Source organism: Miniopterus natalensis, chromosome 1 (genome assembly GCF_054644295.1).
Source record: "Miniopterus natalensis isolate mMinNat1 chromosome 1, mMinNat1.hap1, whole genome shotgun sequence".
NCBI lineage: Eukaryota > Metazoa > Chordata > Mammalia > Chiroptera > Miniopteridae > Miniopterus > Miniopterus natalensis.
The window spans coordinates 82,769,075-82,790,156 of NC_142081.1; the positions used below are offsets into that span (position 1 = coordinate 82,769,075).

The 21,082-nt window shown below is 39.7% G+C and overlaps 1 protein-coding gene across 1 annotated transcript in view; it reads right to left on the reverse strand.

Annotated features, from left to right (window-relative positions):
* The window catches only part of SEC61A2 (SEC61 translocon subunit alpha 2), a 28,087-nt gene extending 11,095 nt beyond the window's left edge, over window positions 1-16,992 (reverse strand). The window contains exons 1-6 of the mRNA XM_087823643.1: window positions 16,923-16,992; window positions 14,988-15,055; window positions 13,856-13,921; window positions 3,406-3,484; window positions 2,175-2,306; window positions 1,945-2,054 (exon numbers count right to left, since the gene is read on the reverse strand). Of these exons, the coding sequence (XP_087679769.1) occupies window positions 1,945-2,054; window positions 2,175-2,306; window positions 3,406-3,484; window positions 13,856-13,921; window positions 14,988-15,055; window positions 16,923-16,929 (462 nt within the window). The 5' untranslated portion in view covers window positions 16,930-16,992. The remainder of the gene's footprint in view (window positions 1-1,944; window positions 2,055-2,174; window positions 2,307-3,405; window positions 3,485-13,855; window positions 13,922-14,987; window positions 15,056-16,922) is intronic.
* Window positions 16,993-21,082: the final 4,090 nt, after the last annotated feature.

Here is a 21,082-nt window from a genome sequence, read left to right on the forward strand (position 1 = left end):
AACGTTATTCTTTAAAGAAATGTACTTTATACCAAATAGTAACATACAGGGGCTCAGAAAACTACCAAAGTTCTAATTACCCATTAAAAATGTCTCCCCTTGTCAAAAGACCAAATGTTTCCATCTCACTAGAAAAGCCCTCTCTATTTTGTTGTTGCTGTTTGTTTTAAGTAGCTTAAAACCACCTAAATTTATGAGCTTATAATTCCGTAGATCAGAAGCCTGGGCAAGCTTGACTGGGTTCATTGCATCATCTCCCAAGGATGAAATGAAAGCATCAGCTAGCCTAGGCTCTTATCTAAATGGTCTAGGGAAAGATCCACCTCAAGCTCATTCAGAATCAGGTCAAAATCCAGTTCCTTGTGGACTGTAGGTCTGAAGTACCTGTTTTCTCCCTGGCTGTCATCCAAGGACTACTCTATTCCTGGAAGCCACCTGCAATCTTTCTCACGTGGCCTCCGCCATCTTCATGGCAGCAAGGGCAAGTCAAGTTTCTCATGCTTTGAAGCTCTCTGACTTCTTCTGCTCGCCCTCCCTATTGTTAATGATGCCAGTGTATACCTGAACAGTCTCTCTCCTTATCTGGAATCATGCTTGCTAAACGATCTTCCTATTATGATCTCCTCGCTAAATAGGGTTTCTTATTTTAAAAAAGAATGGTCAACCATGCAGTCTGAGATGCTCATATTTCTTAATACATATATAAATAAACTAGTATTTTTATTTTATTTACAACTATTTTTCTAACCTTGGTCCTTTTGACTATTAGAAAAAACTTCCTGAATTAATCCTAATTTCAGAGAGTAAGCAAGAAGAGGCATTTCCAAATAAGCAGAATTCTATCTAGATGCCGGTGTTTAATTTAAATAAACTTCTTCTCAAAATTCAATAGATAACTATGTAATTTAAGTACAATCTATCCGGGCAACTTCTCTAAATGATTTTTAAGGACTGTATGTTACAGAAATATCTACCAAACTTTACACACTTTAAGATACTTAGTAGAGGAGTAATAATGTTGGCCTTCAAAAATTTCGTTCCAGGGCACCCACTTAAAAAATTATTAGAATACATATATGGGTATTTATATAGTATTTCACTGATTTAAAGATATTACTTTTAATGTCACTATTTTGTGTACCACTAAGAAAGAAAAATAAGCTGCCAATTAAACTATGATACAACTTATTACCAAAAAAACTGATTTTCACCCAGCCAGCGTGGCTCAGAGGTTGAGCATCAACCTATGATCCAGGAGATCAAGGTTCAATTCCAGTCAGGTTACATGCCCAGGTTGTGGGCTCAATCTCTAGTAGGGGTTGTGCAGGAGGCAGATGATCAATAATGCTTCTCTCTCGTCGGTATTTCTATCTCTCTATCCCTCTCCTTCCCTCTCTCTCTCTAAAAATAAAAAAATAATTTTATTTTAAAAAGTTGATTTAGATATAGATGTTTATAATCTAGTTTGCTCTTTCTGTGTCTTTGTACACACAATAACTTTTCATTTCAATAACAAATCACAGCAGTTTTAGAAGAAATTTTAAAAAGCAATTAAAGTAAAAAGTATCAACAACTGATGTGACAATATGAAGGGCTATGATCAAATTGACCCACATATAGGAAAAGACAACTATCATGACTGCCACCTGGCTGAGAGCAACTGTAAGACACTACCAACTGTAAGAAAACATCCTGATTTCAGACATCAAAATGTGAAAAATGCATCTTAGAATCAATGAACTACAGTTGATTCATAATTCATTATATTGCACAGCTATGAGGCTATTAAAATAAATTTCAAATTTTCACATCAATACAACTGATACATGTCACTTCAATTATCAAAAGTAAGAAAATGAATGTATCAGTCAATTCTAAAGAATTGTTAGAAAAAAAGGGATGAAATTGTTTTGTTATCTGCATATAAAAAATAGGATTTCTCACCTGAATAATGATAAGGAGACAGATTCCAGCACCCATTTCAGCAGGATCCCCATACATGCCCGTCATAACATATACAATGGCTTGCCCAATGGTAATGATCATACCAAATACTGAAAAAAATTGAGGGAAAAGGAGTACATTACAACCACAGACATAAAAGACTGCAGAAAAACATCTTTACCACAAAATTCCCAAATTTGAAAAGGCTCCTTAATTGTATTAATGCTCACATTTCTGGGCTCCATTGAATAAAGCTCTATCTTTGGGTGTATCTCCAACTTCAATGATTTTGGCTCCAGCTAACAACTGCATAATCAAACCAGATGTTACAATAGGGGAGATACCCAATTCCATTAAAGTTCCTGTAAAGGAAGGGGAAAGAAGAAAATGATGTTTACTATCCACATGCAGATTACTTTAGAAGTGTCCCAGTCCTTAATTACGTCTATGGAAATACATACTTAAATGTTAACAAGCAAATTTTCATTTAACATTAAATTACTTTTAAAAGAAAACCACTATTAACACAATCTTGCAACAATGCATTAAAAAATTACTATAAATACTATAAAGATGTAAATTTCAGTAAATTCTAAACTTAGAATGTTAAAGAAATCTGTTGAAAGAAATCTTCCAAGATATCTGTCCAAATCATTATTTTTAAAACTTACACTAAACATTTTATTTTAATGCAAAATTAAAAATTACATTATCAAGCCCAAAAATTACATACCAAGCTAAAAAAAAAAAAAGATACTTCAAAAGCTTTGTGATTCTTACAATGCAATATATAAAATGACATAGAAAGTTATCTAAAACAATATTGTAGAATATTTAGTGGTACAAAAAATGTTCTTGACATAGTAAGGGAAAAAAAAAAAATATATATATATATATATATATATTAAAAAAATGGAAAAAATAGAAAATTAAAGGGTTGAGAACCAAAGACCTTGACAGTGCTAATCACTCCATTCTCTGTGTACTTCAATACTCTGTAATATATTTCTAAAATTAGAATAAACAGCCCTAACCACTTTGGCTCAGTGGTTAGAGTGTCCACCCAGGGTCCCCTGAGTTCAGTTCCTGCCAAGGGCACATACCTGGGTTGCAGGTTCAATCCCTGGCCCCAGTCGGGGCTCTTGTGGGGGGCAACCAATTGATGTGTCTCTCTCACATTGATGTTTCTCTCTCTCTCTCTCCACCACCCCTCCCTCTCCCTCTCCCTTCCACTCTTTCTGAAAAGCAATGGAAAAAATATCCTCGGGTGAGGATTAAAAATAAATAAATAAATAAACACATAGTTCTATAATTATTTAAATATTGGTCTCTTGTCCCAGGCAATAAGTTTCTATTATCATATCCTCCCACTCCTTATGGACTCAAAAAATAGTTTCTCCAATATCAGATCTATTTGATGTCAGTACTAGTAGGGAGGCAAAAAAAAAAAGAAGTACATACCTCTGTTGGATGCAAGAATAACTCTCATCCAGTAAAAAGGATCTGCAGAATCTGATGACATGATTCCAAATAGTGGTATCTATAATATGACATAAAACATTTTATAAAAATGTATTCTATAAATTAAGTTTAAACTTATTTTGTAACGCATTCATGTAATGTTTAAAAAATGCAATACTTTAAAAAAACACCATGATTTCTCATGTTCTTTAACAAAACAAACATACCTTAAAGGTAGTTTTTTAATGAAAATAAAAACAACAGAAATCATTACTTACAGCATTTCAGTAAATACTATCAGTATGAAGATCTATTGCACAACATGTGAATACACTTACCACTACTGAAATGTATGCTTAAAAATGGTTAAGATAGTAAATTTTGTGTTTAACGTAATTTTAAAAAATACTATCAGTAAATTATAGGAAATACCTATCTAGTCACAAAATAATTTTGCAAAGCTATGGGTACTAATGACAGCCAAGGCCACACTTCAAATTAAGACTGAAGATGATATATACGGTAGAAAAATTATGCAGCTACTAAAGATGGTACTTATGAAGCTTGTAACAGAATGAGAAAGTGCTTATATTGTAATACTAAGTATAAAACAGTGGTTCTCAATCTGGGACAATTTTGTTCCCCCTCCTCCATCCCAGGGAATATCTGGTAATATCTGAAGACATTTTTGGCTGTCACAAATTGAGAGAAGATGCTATTGGCATCTAGCGGGTAGAGGTCAGAGATACTGCCAAGGCACATAACAGCCTTCCACAACAAAGGTTTACCCAACCTAAAATTTACTGCCATTGTTGAGAAACTCTGGTATATAAATGGAAAGGCACAAAATTGTATATATAAAAGTTCAACACACTAAAAATATGTATAAAAGGTAACAAGGTGTAAATATTTTTTATATCCTAAACAATGATTATCTGTAGGTGGTGAGATAATGGTGGACTTTTTCTTCTTTATTCTCTTCATTATTTATCAAATTTTTTAAAATAAGCACATAATGCTTCCTATCATATTACTCATGCTTAGGACGCAACACTGGGCCATACCCCCTCTCCAACCATGTGGAGATCATACACAGAGAAAAATAACTTTCCAGTTTTCAAAAACCTTCTCTATATGAAGCTGATTTTTTTTTTAAATTTACAACCAAGAGAGCAGTGTAGATAAATGCGATACTCGCATGCTTCCACAACCATATCAAAATTACAACTAAACTACAGAGCAACCATCATGCGAACCACCTGAAACCTAGCTGATCAGAATCCTACAACTATGGATTTAAAGAAGCCACATGAGACCGGTAGAAAGGGCCAAGACCAGGAATGGGCTGGTCCCACACCCACGTGAGGATAAAAATCAGGAAGTTTATCTTGGCTGGAGAGGCCCCAGGGGTCCCTCCTGAGGAGCAAGGGGTCCCAGCCCACACCTGGCCCCCAAGTCCAAGGTTCCAGTGCTGGGAACAAAAGCCCCCATAACTTCTGGCTGTAAAAACCAGTGGGAATTGAGCCTGAGTGAGAGGGAGGGTTGCTGGAATCCCAGGAAGTTCCTTTTTTAAAAAAAAATATTTTTATTGATTTCAGAGAGGAAGGAGAGAGAGAGAGAAACATCACTGATGAGAGAGTCATTGATCAGCTGCCTCCTGCACGCCCCCCACTGGGGATCGAACCTGCAACCTGGGCATGTGCCCTGACCTATGATCTCCTGAATCATGGGTCGATGCTCAACCTTTGAGCCACGCTGGCTAGGCCCAGGAAGTTCCTTTTAAAGGGCCTACACACAGACTTACTCTGACTCACTCCAAGCTCCAGTGCTGGGGCAGCAGCTTGAAAGGCACCAGGGACATATGGGGAGGAACTAAAGTGTCTGGAATTGGGGCATGAGCTGGGGGGGGCAATTTTCTTCCAGACAAAATGCTGGCATAGGCCATTGTTCCTTTGATGAGCCCTCCCTCCACAAAGATGGCAGGCAGTTGCCATATCTGAGTCTCCATTAATCTGGCTCACACTGTTAAACCTGCCCTGGTGATTACCTGACACTTGGCCCCATCAAATCTGCAGGGCCACCCAAGCTATTTCCAGTAGCTTTTCCATACCAATGGCCTGTCTTGGCTCACAATTAAGACTTTTCTAAAATTTCTCAAACAGTAAGCATCTGGTCTTAGCATGCTCCACCCCTCTTGCTAAGTGGCCCCAGACCCAGAACTAGCAGCAGCCAGTTTGGCTTGGTTTGCATCTTTGCTTCACAGGGGCAGCTTCAACCCCAGCACAAGTAACAGCCATATGCAGATCATTTTGTAGTTCACGCTGGGTGCCCCTGGACAGGGCACAGGTGGCAGATGACCTTGGCCTTCAACTCCCAGGAGGCCTCAGAGCCAGTGCACCCAGTGGACAGCTTCATACCACACTGAAGCACCACACAACCACCTCCAAAATGACACATTCAGGGGGATGACTCAACAGACACCAAACCCCACTGAAGTCAGTCCTGCTCTCTGGGGCAGGCCTGCGCACAGTTGATCCTCTATGGGTAAATCCTTGCCATTGACATGCCAACAGCAATCAAGGCTCAACTACAGGAGGATGTGCAAAGCCTACATTGGGGGTGTGGGGGAGGTTGATACACCAGGAGTGCCCAGCTTGGGTGATTGGGGAAGCTGTGCCACTTGACCCTACAGGTGTCTACAGGACACCTACTACACTAGGACACTCTACCAAGCTGAGGAGACAAAGCAGCTGTACCTAATACATAGAAACAAACACAGGGCCCTGGTCAGTGTGGCTCAGTGGTTAGAGAGCCTGTGCACCTAAGGGTCATGGGTTAGATTCCCAGTCAAGGGCACATACTTGGGTTGCAGGTTCAAACCCCAGCCCTCATCGGGTGGCATGTGGGAGGCAATCAATTGATGTGTCTCTCTCACATCAATGTTTCTCTCTCTTCCCCCTCTTTCTCTATGCCTATCCCCCCCTTTCACTCTCTCTAAAAATCAATGGAAAAAATATCCTCCAGTGAGGAGTAACAAAAACAAAAAACAAAAAAACAAAAACAAAGAGGTTGCCAAAGTCCGGGGGGGGAGGGGGGGGCGACACACGACACATGTCCCAAATGAAAGAACAGAATAAAACTCCAGGAAAAGAATTAAACAAAATGGAGACAAGCAATCTACTAGATGCAGAGTTCAAAGCACTGGTTATAGGATGCTCACGGAACTTAGGGAAGCAGTAGATGAACTTAGAGAGAACTTCAACAGCATAAAAAAGGACACAGAAACCATAAAAAAGAACCAGTAAGAAATGAAGAATACAGTAACTCAAATGAAGAATAATATACAGGGAATCAACAGTAGAGTACATGAAGCCAAGAATCAAAACAGCAATTCAGAATATAATGAAGCATAAAACACCCAATTCGAACAGCAAAAGAAAAATAGAATTAAAAAAATGAAGATAGTGTAAGGAGCCTTTGGGACAACTTTACACATATCAACTTTCACATCATGGGGTTGCAAGAACGAGAAGAGAGAGAGCAAGAAATTGAAAACCTTTTTGAAAAAAATATTAACAGAAAATTTCCCTAATCTGGTGAAGGAAATAGACGTACAAGTCCAGGAAGCACAGAGAGTCCTAAACAAGATGAACCCAAAGAGGCCCACACCAAGACACATCATAATTAAAATGCCAAAAGTTAAAGACAGAGAATCTTAAAAGTAGCAAGAGAAAAGCAATTAGTTACGTACAAGGGAGCTCCCATAAGACTATCAACTGATTTCTAATAGAAACTTTGCAGGCCAGAAGGGAGTGGCAAGAAATATTCAAAGGGATGAAAAGCAAGGACCTACAACCAAGATTACTCAGCAAAGCTATCATTTAGAATCAAAGGACACATAAAGAGCTTCCCAGACAAGGAAAAGCTAAAGGAGTTCATCACCACCAAACTCATATTACATGAAAAGCTAAAAAGGGTCTTCTTTAAGAAGAAGAGAGGAGGAGGAAAAAGAGGAGGAAGAGGGGGAAAAGATAAAAAATATGAACAATAAATTGGCAATAAATACATGTCTATCAACAAATGAATATAAAAAACAAAACAAACAAGCAGAACAGAAACAGATTCATAGATACAGAGAACATTTTGATGGTTGCCAGATGGGAGGGGGGTTGGGGGGATGGGTGAGAAAGGTAAAGGGATTAAGAAGTACAAATTAGTTGTTACAGAATAGTCATAGGGATGTAAAGACAGCAAAGGGAATATAGACAATACTATTCTAATAACCATGTATGCTGTCAGATGGGTACTAGATTTATCAGGATGATCACTTAGTAAGCTATATAATGTCTAATCACTGGGGTGTATATCTGAAACTAATATATTATATGTCAACTATAACTGAAAAATAAAAGGTGATTTTTTTTTTTCAATTGCAAAAGATGCTGCCAGAAGTTTTAAACAACCCATCTAATCAACCTAAACCTCTGTGAACATCTGAATTTATTAGCTGGGGAGCAAAACTGATGAAGCAAGAAGCATGGATATGCAGACACACTTCAGCTAATGTGAGGGGTGGAGAGGAAGGAAGTTATCATATAAAAACAAACTGACAGTACTATATAGTCCATATCACAATATTCCCTAAGTGGGAAATAGGTCAGTCAGTCAAATTTGTTTTTTTAATTGCATCAGATGAAACAGGCACTATACCTCCATGATTAGATGGTATGTGGGATACTGAATAAGAAAGTCAGCCAACCACCAATCCTTTCCTGTAGTCAACAGGGTTATTAAACTCAGTAATTATACAAATTACTCAATATTGTACATGTACAAAATAATGTACATGTACTCAGTATTGTACATATACAGAAGTTGTATAATATAGTTGAATGGCAATTATATCTAAAAACTGGTTTCAATTTAACAAAATACAGTATAGTACTTCGGAAAAACAAGAATTCATGATTTAATGGAAACCCTGAACCAACCAGATGGAAAATAGAAAGTTAGCACTAGGGATTTCCAAAGGAAATAGGAACTGAAAACCAAGCAAGCTATTTCTGGGTTAAGATGACAAGTTGCAATTAAATTACAGAATTTCCCTCCTTGACACAAGAAAACATATATTTAACATGTAAAATAGTGAAAAGCTAATAAGAATTTTAAAAGCTAAGGAAAACAAGAACAAAATCCATAAAGCAGCCAAACAAAAAAAGGGATGATAAACTTGAAACAATGGTGGTCACAGGGGAAGAAAACAGCAGACAACGGAGGAGCAGAGAGACTCAGCACAAAGCTCCTCCAACCATCACAAAGGGAAGGCAACAGAATCCTCAGAATTCCCACTACATTTCAAATCCAGCCTGGAAAAGAGCAGACTACAGATATCTTTTTGCCTCCTTTAACTAGGAGGGAAGTAGAAACAGCAGCTGAAAAGAAATGATGAGAGAGGGGGCCATGGGGATCTCTGATAGGGCTGATGACAACGGGCATACACTTAATCGGAAATTGGGCAATGGTCTGAAGTTCGGAATGGAACAGAGCCCTGCTCTCTCACACAGGGAGAATCCTCACAAAACACTAAACAAAAATCTAAGGAGAGAGAGGGCAGAGCCAGGCAGCATTTACTGCACTTACCCCAGCTTATTACACTTTCCACCATTCCCTGGAGTAAAACAAAACAGAGTAGAACAGGAGACACCAAACTCTTAAATTGTGGCTGGAAGCAGAAAATAAAGCTGTTTGAGGATCAGGAAAAAGAGAATCAAGAAATCACCCACACTGAGCAGAACTGTCTAAGTAGGAGAAAGTCAGAAAGATACAGCTTAGCAACTATGTAAACATACTATGGAAAGAAAAATAAAGTAACATAAAATGCATAAACTTACTGCATGAAACAGTCATGAAAATTGTCATACTTAAAATATTTACTGCCTGGCCAGGCATGGCTCAGCGGTTGAGTATCAACCTAGGATCCAGGAGATCACGGTTCAATTCCCGGTCAGGGCACATGTCCAGGTTACGGGCTCAATCCCAAGAAGGGGCACGCAGGAGGCAGCCGATCAATGACAACTCTCTCATTACTGATGTTTCTGTCTCTCTCTCCCTCCCCCCCTTTCTCTCACTGAAATCAATAAAGATATATATTTAAATATATATATACATATATATATATATTTACTGTCTAGTTCTTTACAGAAAAATGTTTGCTGAACACTGGATCAGAAGATTCACTACTGTAAGGATGGTAATTCTCTCAAAACTCATCTGTAAATTCAATGCAATACAAATCATAATCCCAGCAGTCTTTCTTATAGAAATTGATAAACTGATTCTAAAATTGATATGGAAATATGAAGAACCTAGAATTCTGAAAAAGAAGAACAAAGTTGGAGGACCATTATGACCTGATTACAGGACTTAGTATAAAGCAGCAGTAAATAAAAAGGTCTGGTTTACAGTAACAATGGGCATAGTCAATGGTATAGAACAAAGGGTGCAGAAATAGATCCATCCATATATGGTTAATTGATTTTCAACAAAGATACCAAGGTCAGAGAGCACCTGATGTATCATCTCAAACACAATAAACATGCTCCTGAAAAAAAAAAAAAAAAATGCCAAGGTAGCCAGGCTGGCATGGCTCAGCAGTTGAGCATCAACCTATGATCCAGGAGATAGAGATTCAATTCCCGGTCAGGGCATATGTCCAGGTTGTGGGCTTGATCCCCAGTGGAGGGTGTGCAGGAGGCAGCCAATCAATGACTCAACATTAATGTTTCTATCTCTCTTTCTCCCTCTCCCTTCCTCTCTCTGAAATCAAATGAAGACATATTTAAAAAAAAAGATGCCAAGGTAGTTCATTGGAGAAAGGATAGCCTTTTCAACAACTGGCTATCCATACAGGAAAAAAGTGAACTCCAACCTTACCTCATGCCATACACAAAAATTAACTTGAAATAGATCACAGACCAAAACATACAAGCTATAAGATATTTTGAATACAGGGGAAAAACTTTCATGACCTTAGAATAGGCAAAAATTTTTTTCTTTTTTTTAAGTTTCTTTATCTTTATTGTTGAAAATACTACAGATGTCCCCTTTTTACCCCCATTGATTCCCTCTACCTGGCATCCATCCCACCCCCAGGCCTTCCCCAGACCAGTGTCTGTGTCCGTGGGTTATGCTTATAAACATATAAGTTCTTTGATTAATCTCTCCCCACCCACTCCCCCCTCCCCACCTTCCCTCTGAGATCCCTCAGTCTGTTCCATGCCTCTATGTCTCTGGATCCATTTTGTTCATCAATTTATTTTGTTTATTACATTCCACATATAAGTGTGATCATGTGGTACTTGTCTTTCTCTGACTGGCTTATTTCAGTTAGCATAATACTTTCTAGTTCCCTCCATGCTGTGCCAAAGGATAAAAGATCCTTCTTTTTTACAGCTGCATAGTATTCCATGGCGTGAATGTCCCACAGCTTCTTTATCCACTCCTCTACTGATGGGCACTTGGGCTGTTGAAAAACTTCTTAGATAGGAAACAAAAACCATGAGCCGTCAAAGAAAAAGATAATCTCATCAAAATTATAAACTTCTACTCTTCAAAATATATTAAGAAAATGAAAAGGCAAGCCATAGACTAAGAAAAATATTCACTCTGTGTGTGTGTGTGTGTGTGTGTGTGTGTATCTGACAAAGGACTTGTATACAGACAATATTAAAAATGCACATAATTCAATAATGGGACAATAATCCAATTTTTTCAAGTGGGCAAGAGATTTGAAAAGACACTTTACAAAAGACAAAAAGAGTGCCCAATAAATACACAAGAAAGTTCCTCAATATCACTTACCAGGGAAATGCAAAATACAATTTCAATATCATTTATCAGGGCAATATAAATTAAAACCATACCCATTGGAAGGGCTAAATTAAAATGTGTAACAATAGCAAGAGTAGACAAGGATGCAGAGCAACTGGAACTCCTATACCTGATTGGTGGTAATATAAAAATGGGGCGACCACTTGGAAAAGAGTTTGACAAAGTTTGACAAGTTTCTTACAAAGCTGAACATATATTTACCAAACAACCCAGCAATTTTACGCCTAGGTATTTACCCAAGAGAAATGTAAACATGTGCACAAAAGGTGTCGTTCATGAATGTTTACAGCAACTTATTTGCTATAGTTAAAATCTGGAAACAACCCAAGTGACTAGATGAACAAATTGTGATATAGACATACAGTAGAATACCACTAACAAATAAAAAGGGATAAATCATTGCTATACCAACAACATGAATGAATCGCAAAAAGCTGATGATGAAGTCAGGTTCTAAGGACTAATACTGTGTGATACCATTTATATCAAACTCTAGAAAAGATTAATCAAATCACAGGAAAAGAAAACAGACCAATGGTTGTCTAAGACTGGAGGTTAGGTAAGGCTTTTTTTTTTTTTTCAAATATATCTTTATGGATTTCAGAGAGAGGAAGGGAGAGGGAAAGAGAGAGAGACAGAAACATCAATGATGAGAGAGTTATTGACCGGCTGCCTCCTGCACGCCCCCGACTGGGGATCCAGCCCACAACCCGGGCATGCGCCCTGACTGGGAATCCAATCTCGATCTCCTGGATCCTAGGTTGATGCTCAACTGATGAACCATGCCCAACTGGGCGAGGTAAGGCTTTTTGAGACAGGTTACAGGGAACTTTCTGGAGTGATAGACATGTTCTATATCCACTGAGGTAGTAAGTATGTGGGTGTATGTTTGTCAAAACTTTTCAAAATGTACACTTGAAAAAATGGGTGTATTTTACCATACATAAATTATACCTTCATAAATCCGATTTTTTTTAAAGGGAGGGAAGGGGGATTTCTGAGATGTTCAAAGTACATGCTAGGGATATGAATGATTATGTTTTTCCTTGCACTCTCAGTATTTTTTAAAAGTTCTCTCTCCCTAACCACCCAAAACAATTTTAAACTGACTACAGCCCGGCCAGGCGTGGCTCAGCGGTTGAGTATCGATCTAGGATCCAGGCGATCGGGGTTCGATTCCCGGTAAGGGCACATGCCCAAGTTGTGGGCTGGATCCCCAGTCAGGGACGTGCAGGAGGCAGCCGATCAATGACTCTCTCATCATTGATGTATCTATCTCTCTCTCCCCCTCTCTTTTCCTTTCTGAAATCAATAAAGATATTTTTTTTAAATAAATAAACTGAGTACAATAAAATAATGATCAAATTGTCTCACTTCAAAAAATATATTTGGCTTTTCTCCAAATTACAGGCCTAATCGGTTTTACTGCTTAATATAATTTTTTAAAATGTACTCTGCCATAGCCAGTGTGGTTCAGTGGTTGGAGCATACACCCATGTATGTACAGAAGGGTCTCAGGTTTGATTCCTGGTCAAGGCACATACCTGGGTTGCAGGTTCAATCCCCAGCCCCCAATGGGGGCATGTGCGGGAGGCAACCAATCAACGTATCTCTTCCACATCTCTTTCTCTTTCTCTCTCTTTCTGTCTCCTTCCCTCCCTTTCACTCTCTGTAAAAATCAATGGAAAAAAATCCTCGAGTGAGGATTAACAAAACAAAACAAAAAATTTCTATGTATTTCAATAGCTTTCCAAAATCCTCAAAAAGCTTTCCCCTAAATTATCTACTTTAATCCTCGCAATAACCCTGTGACATGGAGAAGTCACATTTTATAAACTTAATCTCTAAAGAAAAATTTCTTAAAGCATCACTGAATTTTATTAATTTATAAACACAGTATATCCCTGGGGTTCTAGAATTTGGTGTTTTAGAATTTTTAAATTAATACATGCTATCTACAATATGGTAAGAGGCAAACAAAATGGAAAGAATATAAATGTCCATACATATGTAAAAGGTTTAACACTCATATTTAAAACCTATCATAGCCCAGGCGGGCGTGGCTCAGCGGCTGAGCATTGACCTAGGATCCAGGCGATCAGGGTTCAATTCCCCATCAGGGCACATGCCCGGGTTGAGGGCTCGATCCCCAGTTGGGGGCGTGCAGGAGGCAGCCGATCAATGACTCTCTCATCATTGATGTTTCTATCTCTCTCTCTCCCTCTCCTTTCCTCTCTCTGAAATCAATAAAGATATATTTAAAGGAGAAAAAAAACCCTGTCATAAATCAATAAGAAAAAAATCTCAAAGGAACAATGGGTAAAGATTATTCACTGAAAACTAAGAGAAAAAAAAGGAGAAAATGTTCAAACCCACTAGTAAAACAAAAGAAATACAGAGTAGGACAAGATAACCATATTCACTATCGACTTGTTAAAAATAATAATAATGCTCAAAATAATTCAGTATATTTTTTAACTAAAATAAGTTTCTCAAATTCTAACCAACCAAAACCTTAGAACAAGAGTACAGACATTTATTTAATTTTTTGGTTACATACCTGACAACATACTAAGAAAATGAAGAGAGTTATAGCAGTCCATAGTACCTTCTCTCTAAACTGGATCTTACAACAAAATATAAAAAACAGTCGATCAAAGCCAAGAAAAAGGAAATATAAAGCAAAAACCCCTATTAAAGCATAGCCAACATTCCCCAACATGACAAGCTATTTTTAACTCTTAAAATACTCTCACCCTTGATTAGCAGCAGCTAAACCAAACACCTGAACTTCTCAAACATAACTTTTTTTCTCAAATATAACTTTCTTTACTTTTGCAAGAATATAATTTAAATACAGGTGGTCCTCATCGCACTATACTGTTAACTAAAACCGAAAAGGATGCAAAGCAAGACACCATCCAATATGCACGCATTTCAGTTAACGGAGTGCTATGCAAAGCTAGGCCTGCGTGTAATAGTATATGAACATCTATTTTTATAACCTCAAAGCAATACAAAAGGAATATACTTCTAAATAAAAGAGTAAGTTTAACAAAAGTTTTATCTATCTCTTTTTATGTCTGTATGTCTGTTAGTTTCATGAGAAATCAAAATTACAGTAGAAGAGGAATGTCTGGGAACTGGCCAGTTTGGGATTAACAATATTTCTGGAATTTAAATACCCTATCTCCAGAAGTGCACAATGATGGAAGAACAATTTGATGCAGTCACAATATCTTCTTGAATGCATTCCTGTGATTCTTCTTTGCACTGAATGAATCAAAAAATGGAAGGTGTATACTTGCACAGTTGCAATTTATGTAAAACAGCTGTACTCTTCGAAAAGACCAGCAGGTAGGGCCATTCATTAGCAAGCACAGTGCACACCCCATACTACAGGAATTATAAAGATCACTACAGACAGGGAAACATTATATCTTACCTAACACACAGGCCAAAAAAACACTTGTTTTGGAAATGTTAGAACTTCAAGAACAGTTATTTTTGAAACCATGAGACAAGCTATCTAAACAGGTCTATACTAGTTTTATTCACTTCATGCCTCTTGGAAGAAGGTAATATTTTTCCAAGTACAACCACAATAGGGTTGGGGGAAAATAAATCAATCTTGCTAGTTTAGCAGAATAAATCCATTAGGAAGCCTCTATATTACTAAATATTATACTTACTTTCCTTTCAGGTTTCTGAATTTCTGGTAGAACCGCACAGAAAGGTTTGATAACTTCTAAAAATTTGACTGTGGGGGGAAAAAAAGAATAAATGTGCCTATCACAGTTTTTAAAAAAGAGATGTATCTTTTTACAGAATCAAATGCAAATGTTCTCTAACTTTTAATGTCAATTCATCCCATTCTCCACTCCCAAAATTAATCATAATGCTCTCCATTTCAAATATAGAAAAGAGAAATAATTCTAGAAACAAAATCCAAAAAGTTTAAGGGCTCAGTCAGTAAAAGACAAGTAATACAAGTATCCTTTTAATCATGATTTTGCTTCCTCATGCGTTATCCAATCCTTTTATACATAAAGAACATAAACCACATAAGTTACTTAATTTAAACTGAAAGATGCTGCAGTGAGTAAGATCATGGAATCGCTTTTATATATAACTTTTACTTCATTTCATTAAGTCACTATTCATTGCTTGAATGCCTTCCCACATAATGATCTGAAAGTACTTGCTTATACACAATAAACAGCCCTGAGAATGACAATTACATTTCATCAAACATAACTGCTTTCCCAGGCTACTCTTATAATATATAAAAGATAAACCAAGGTTCTTTAAGGAGAGACAGCATCTTCTGCTATGACTGAAGTCAAACCCTTCCAAAGAACTGGAGGGTGAAGATAATAATCTCTCAGTCTTCAGTCTTGGCCAGCGTCTGCAATATGCAGAAACACAAGAGGCCGCAACTAGCTATTAGTTATGATCATCTTCCCCATGATTCTGTAGTAGTATCATGAAATTGTTTTAAAACTGACAATTATACTTCAGCAGTTAGTCAAAGTCTATCTTTTTTATAGAACCTCAAAATGATGGCACTCACTGATTTATCTGATAGAGTTCTGAAATTCTCATGGGTGGATGTTTGTAACCCATACCATTTTGAACTATTTGGAAAGTAAATTTGAATTATGAAAGTGTTATCTCTGATACAAAACAAATAGCAACCACATCAGGAAACTTCCTAGAATCCCTTTATCCCTTTATCCCTTTCCCATCGCATATCAATCCAAGCCACCCTCCCAGATGTTCTGTCATTTCATGATCACCTGTGCTGTAGGATTTATGTTTAAGCAATGCTTTTGTCTGCTACATGTCTACTCTTGTGTTGCAAAATTTTACCCATTATACTGTAAATTAAATGCCAGAGTCTCCTCTACTTCCTTTCTAGCTTCCCCCAAAAGTCCACTAGTTGGCCAATGGGTGCACAGCTTGGGTGTGCAGTAACCCATTCATCCTACAACCATCTGAACAGCTATGTAATATGTGTGGTGCTGAGTGTCTGGGGGAGGGCCTCAGAAGACCCCCATAACACAAGGCCTTGTCCTTAAGGCTCAAACAACCTTACACACAGTGAGTTTTCAGTAAACGCCTCAGAATGACTGAAATAAAAATTTTAAGGAAAACTCTATGCTACCTAAACATATTCGTTTCCTCCCCTAAAATACATGACATGCATCACTTTTCTAAAATTAAACAAGTCTGGAAGCTTTACTCATCATAACATGCCAAGAAAGGGTGATTTGGCAATAAAAATATGACCTTTTATCTCCTGAAAAATTCAAAGTGGTCCAGGTTTTGCCCAGTTCTCTAACTCCACGCCCCCAAAACCAGGGGCCTCCCTGCGCTTCGCCACCCATGGAGCGCAAATACCGGCCCTGCGGGCCCGGGTCCCCGCAGGCGGCCAGGGCAAGGCCTCGCCAAGGTTGGAGGAGCTTCTGCTGAGGCCTCCCGCCCACCTCTACGCAGCAGCCCGCGGGCTGGACGACCCGAGCCGGCGTCAGCCCCACCGCCCGCAGGCCCGCGGGCCCGAGCCCTCGGCGCGAACCCCGCTCCAGGCGCCGCCTGGCGAGCCCGGCCGCGCCGCCACTACTCACTGCCCATGGCGGCGGCTGGGGCGGCCCACCCGGGCACAGCGGCCTCGGCGCGCTCTCCGCTCGGGTCTCGGCTCCAGCAGCAGCGCCCGCTCCCGACGCGATCTGGCCGGCTGCGCGCAGGCTCCGCGGCGGATCACGTGGCCCGCGCGCCCGCTCGCGTAGCCCCGCCCCCTAACGGGGCCGGTCTGGGGCAGCTGGCGCGGCCCGTGTCCTCCGCGTGGCCCTGGCCGCCGCCGGCGCTCCGGCCGCCTGGGACTGTGGGGCGTCTGCGAGCTCGTGGCTGCTCGGGCCTCTCCCTTCTGAGCTCGTGCCCGAGCTCAGCGTCCGGCAGCGGTGGTTTCCTTGGCAGTCCTGGGGGACCCCGGGCGCCGCGCGGGGCGCATGAGGACCGAGGCCGGCCCAGGGTTCCCACGTGCGGGCCGGACCTGAGCCTACCCGGAGGGCCAGCGAGACCCAAACAGCCTTTTTAATTTGCTTCCATCTTCTCGTAACCTCTTGGAAGTGTTTAAAAATTTATGACACTTTATAATTAATAGCTCATGAAATCCCACTCTGCTACTTCAGTGCCTTCAGCTTCTCCAAGATGCAGGGGATCAGGATTTTGTCCCCGGGACTAGTCTCCTTTTATCCCTTCTTCGACAGTATGGTAAAAAACAAAGTACACAAAGTTTAGAAATTAGCCAACCCTATTTTAATCCCTTCTCTACTTATTTTTTTCTTTTTTAATCTATCTTTATTGACTTCAGAGAGAGGAAGGGAGAGAGAGAAACGTCAGTGATGAGAGGGTCATCCACAGGCCCCCCCCGGGGATCCAGCCCGCAGCCCAGGCATGTGCCCGACCTGGAATCAAACCTCCCGGATCCCTGGTCCACGCTGACCTAACTGCTGAGCCGCGCCCCGCGGGGCCCTTCCCTACTTCTTAATAGCTTTGGCCAACTAGCCTTTCTGAGCTACATGGGTAAAATAAGGATAATAACCACATCCTACTAGTGCAACATTAAGCAAAGGTTAACACATAAAAGGCCCTCCTGTATTTTCCTCACTCAGATTTTAAGCCCCTGCAGTGTAACTTCTCTAACATCCGCTGAAACAAGCTATTTCAAAGGTCACTAATGACCTATAATTGTTACCAGAGAGGGCCTGGGCCCAGGGTGGGTCTGCCTAGCGCCAGTTGGTAGTGTGGGGGTTCTTGACTTCATGTAGGAAAGAATTTACAAAAAAGAGTCCAGGTGCTTTTGAAAGTATGTTTATTAAAGCTGGGGACAGTGAAATGAAGGGCAACAGGAGAGAGAAAATCAGGGAAAAGGGGGCCTTGGAGACAAGTTCAGGGGGTTAGCCCAGGTGGAGCTGCAGCTGTCTACTGCTGCTACCCTGGTTGCAAGTCTCCTGGGGTTCCTTGGAGTTTAGGTGATGAATGTCTGTGGGGGAAGAAGTTGGGGAAGGAAAAAGCGTGAGCTTGCTCCTAGGAGGAAGAGCTTGTGCAGGATCCTTTGTCTAGATCCTTTATCTTCCTTTGGCTGGTAGAATCCTAGAGGAGGGTCTTAACAGAATAGCTTTTCAGATAGATGTGTCTTTCAGTATGTTAATCTATCAAACTGTGTGTAAAATGCCCTAGCCGGTTTGGCTCAGTGGTTAGAGCATTAGCCCTCAGACTGAAGGGTCCCAGGCTCCATCCCTGGCCTGGTCAGAGCACTGTGCAGGAGGCAACCAATCAATGTGTCTCTCTCACATCAATGTTTCTCTCTCTCTCTCTCTCTCTCTCTCTCCCTCCCCCTCACTTCTACTCTCTCTGAAAGGCAATGGAAAAAATATCCTCAGATGAGAATTAAAAAAAAAAAAAAATGTGTGCAAAGGGGCCAGGGTTGTTTTGTGATTAGTTTTATTTTTAAAGAACATTATTGAAGAAGGATGGGGACTGAGGCCGGTCTGCTCCAGGACAATGTGGAATGTGTAAACCATTTGCTCCTAAGTGTCCTTGGTTACGGAAGATAAAACCGTGTGATTTATTAGCTGGCTGTAAATTGCTCAAATTGTTTGGCCTTGTCTATTTTGTCTCAGTTTCCCTTATTCCACTTGTCAAGGAATCGCCCTAGCTTCTTACTATTCTGCCTTATAATCACCAAATCCAATGATCTGTTCTAATGCTTAGGTCTATGTACAAGAAGGAAACAAAATACTTGTGTGTGTGTGTGTGTGTGTGTGTGTGTGTGTGTTAGATTCTCTCCTTGAGCAAACTCTAGCCAGGCTCCTCTGAGTCCTTTCTCCACTAGGCCTTAAGTTAGCCTATAAAGACTTGAACAGACACTAACATTTTCTAACAGCTCCATCCCAAGGATCACCCCACCCACCCTTAAAATATCTTCCTGAGAAAGCTCAAGTTTGCCGAAGAATTTACCTTTAGTTCCAGGCAACATCTGAAGATAGGGTCTCTGTCTCCCAGCATTAGTCAGAGGGTAGGAACCTAACTTCCATCAGTTCCAGTTAACAAACCCAGATGTGTTTAATGTGGGCCAAACCCTCCTTCCTGCTTTTTGTAATTTTTAACTCCTCCAAGTCTGTGAGCCCCCACTCACCTCCTCCCTGTTCCCTCATTCTCCTTCTAAACTGCCCAGTTGCCTCTACAAATCAAAGTTGAGTTTAGTTTATGCTGGACTGTTTTCCCTGCTGCAATAGTATATTACTGATTAAAATCTTTCCTGACCACTTTAATTAATGTCCAGCTTTATCTTTGAACACACACACATATATGGCTTGCATGAGTCTTTGCTCCACTTGAGGTCATCTGGGACAGCACCGAGGCTGAATACTTGGCTTATAAGAGGGCTCTCTCACTTGCTAGTTTGGCATTTGGTGCTGTCAGCTAAGACTTCAGGTGACGCTGTCAGTTCCAACATCTCCATGGGCCTTCTCCAGGTGGCCTGAGGTTCCTCACAACATGGCAGCTGGCTGCCAAGTCATGTCCTTGAAAGTGACACAGCATCACTTTCAGTGCATTATACTTATACAGGCAGGCACAAAGGCCTGCTCAGTTTCAAGAGGGAAGGGAAATAGGCTTCAACTCTAGGTGGGGGTGTGGCAAGGTTCTGAGCATATGAGACACAAAATACTGCTCTGGCCACTTTTGGAAAATGAAACCTGCCACAGTCATCGTCTCACGTCCTATGACTTCATTTTTACCTCTTTCTACTGTCTATTAGTCATTTTCATACTTGTCTAATCTCCCGACTACACCATAAACTTTTAGTTGGCAGGGAGGGTCTTACTTAATTTTTTGTATTATCTACAGTAACCCGTGAATGGTTGACTTAAATATAGTTTTCACACAAATTTCATGAGTATAACATCCTTTTAATAAAGATGCACTAAACTGAAAATCTAAATGACAGAAGGAAAAGAGTAGCCTGCACCTCTCTTTACTGCATATTTCTGGGACAGTTCCATGTTTCAAGTAAGAGCCTGGGAATAAGCTTTGGCACTCTAGATAACTTTTATTAATTACCCTTCCAACATTTTTCAGTCCTCTACTATCACAAGCTACTCATGGCTTTTCTTGTATAACCATATATGCCACCTAATCTACAACTATAGGAATATCACCCTTTCAACAAAAACATTTCTCTCTCTTCAAGTAAAATGTTTTGTCTTCTCAAGTAGATTATTAGTCCACTGAGGACAGAGGGGTACCCATTTTATCTTTATTCCCATGTGTTTTTCATGTCCAGAGCAATGCCATATATGCAATAGGTATCCAATAAATTATTTATTGAGGAAATACTATTTACTCTAATAGGGTCATTTCTTATTTTTTCAATTATGGATGGTTCCCCATATGAGTAAGAGAAAACATAGAGAAACAACGCTAAAGTAATATACTTTTATTAAAAGTTTTTTTAAAATTAACTGATTTTGCAATTGGCAGTGGGGAAATAACAGTCTGCTTTAGAGTATACTTTTTCAGATTTAAATACAAGCATGACAATGAATTATTACTTCCATAGAGTAATTTATGAGTTGCTCGTTATAAATATTGAAGAATTAAACATTTTATCCAAATTCCTCAAAAGTGCAATAGTTTTAGCCTGAACCCTATTGAGAAGCTAAAAATGAAAACCAAATATCTTAGTACATCCAAGAGAAATGTAGGTAAAGCTTTCGGAACT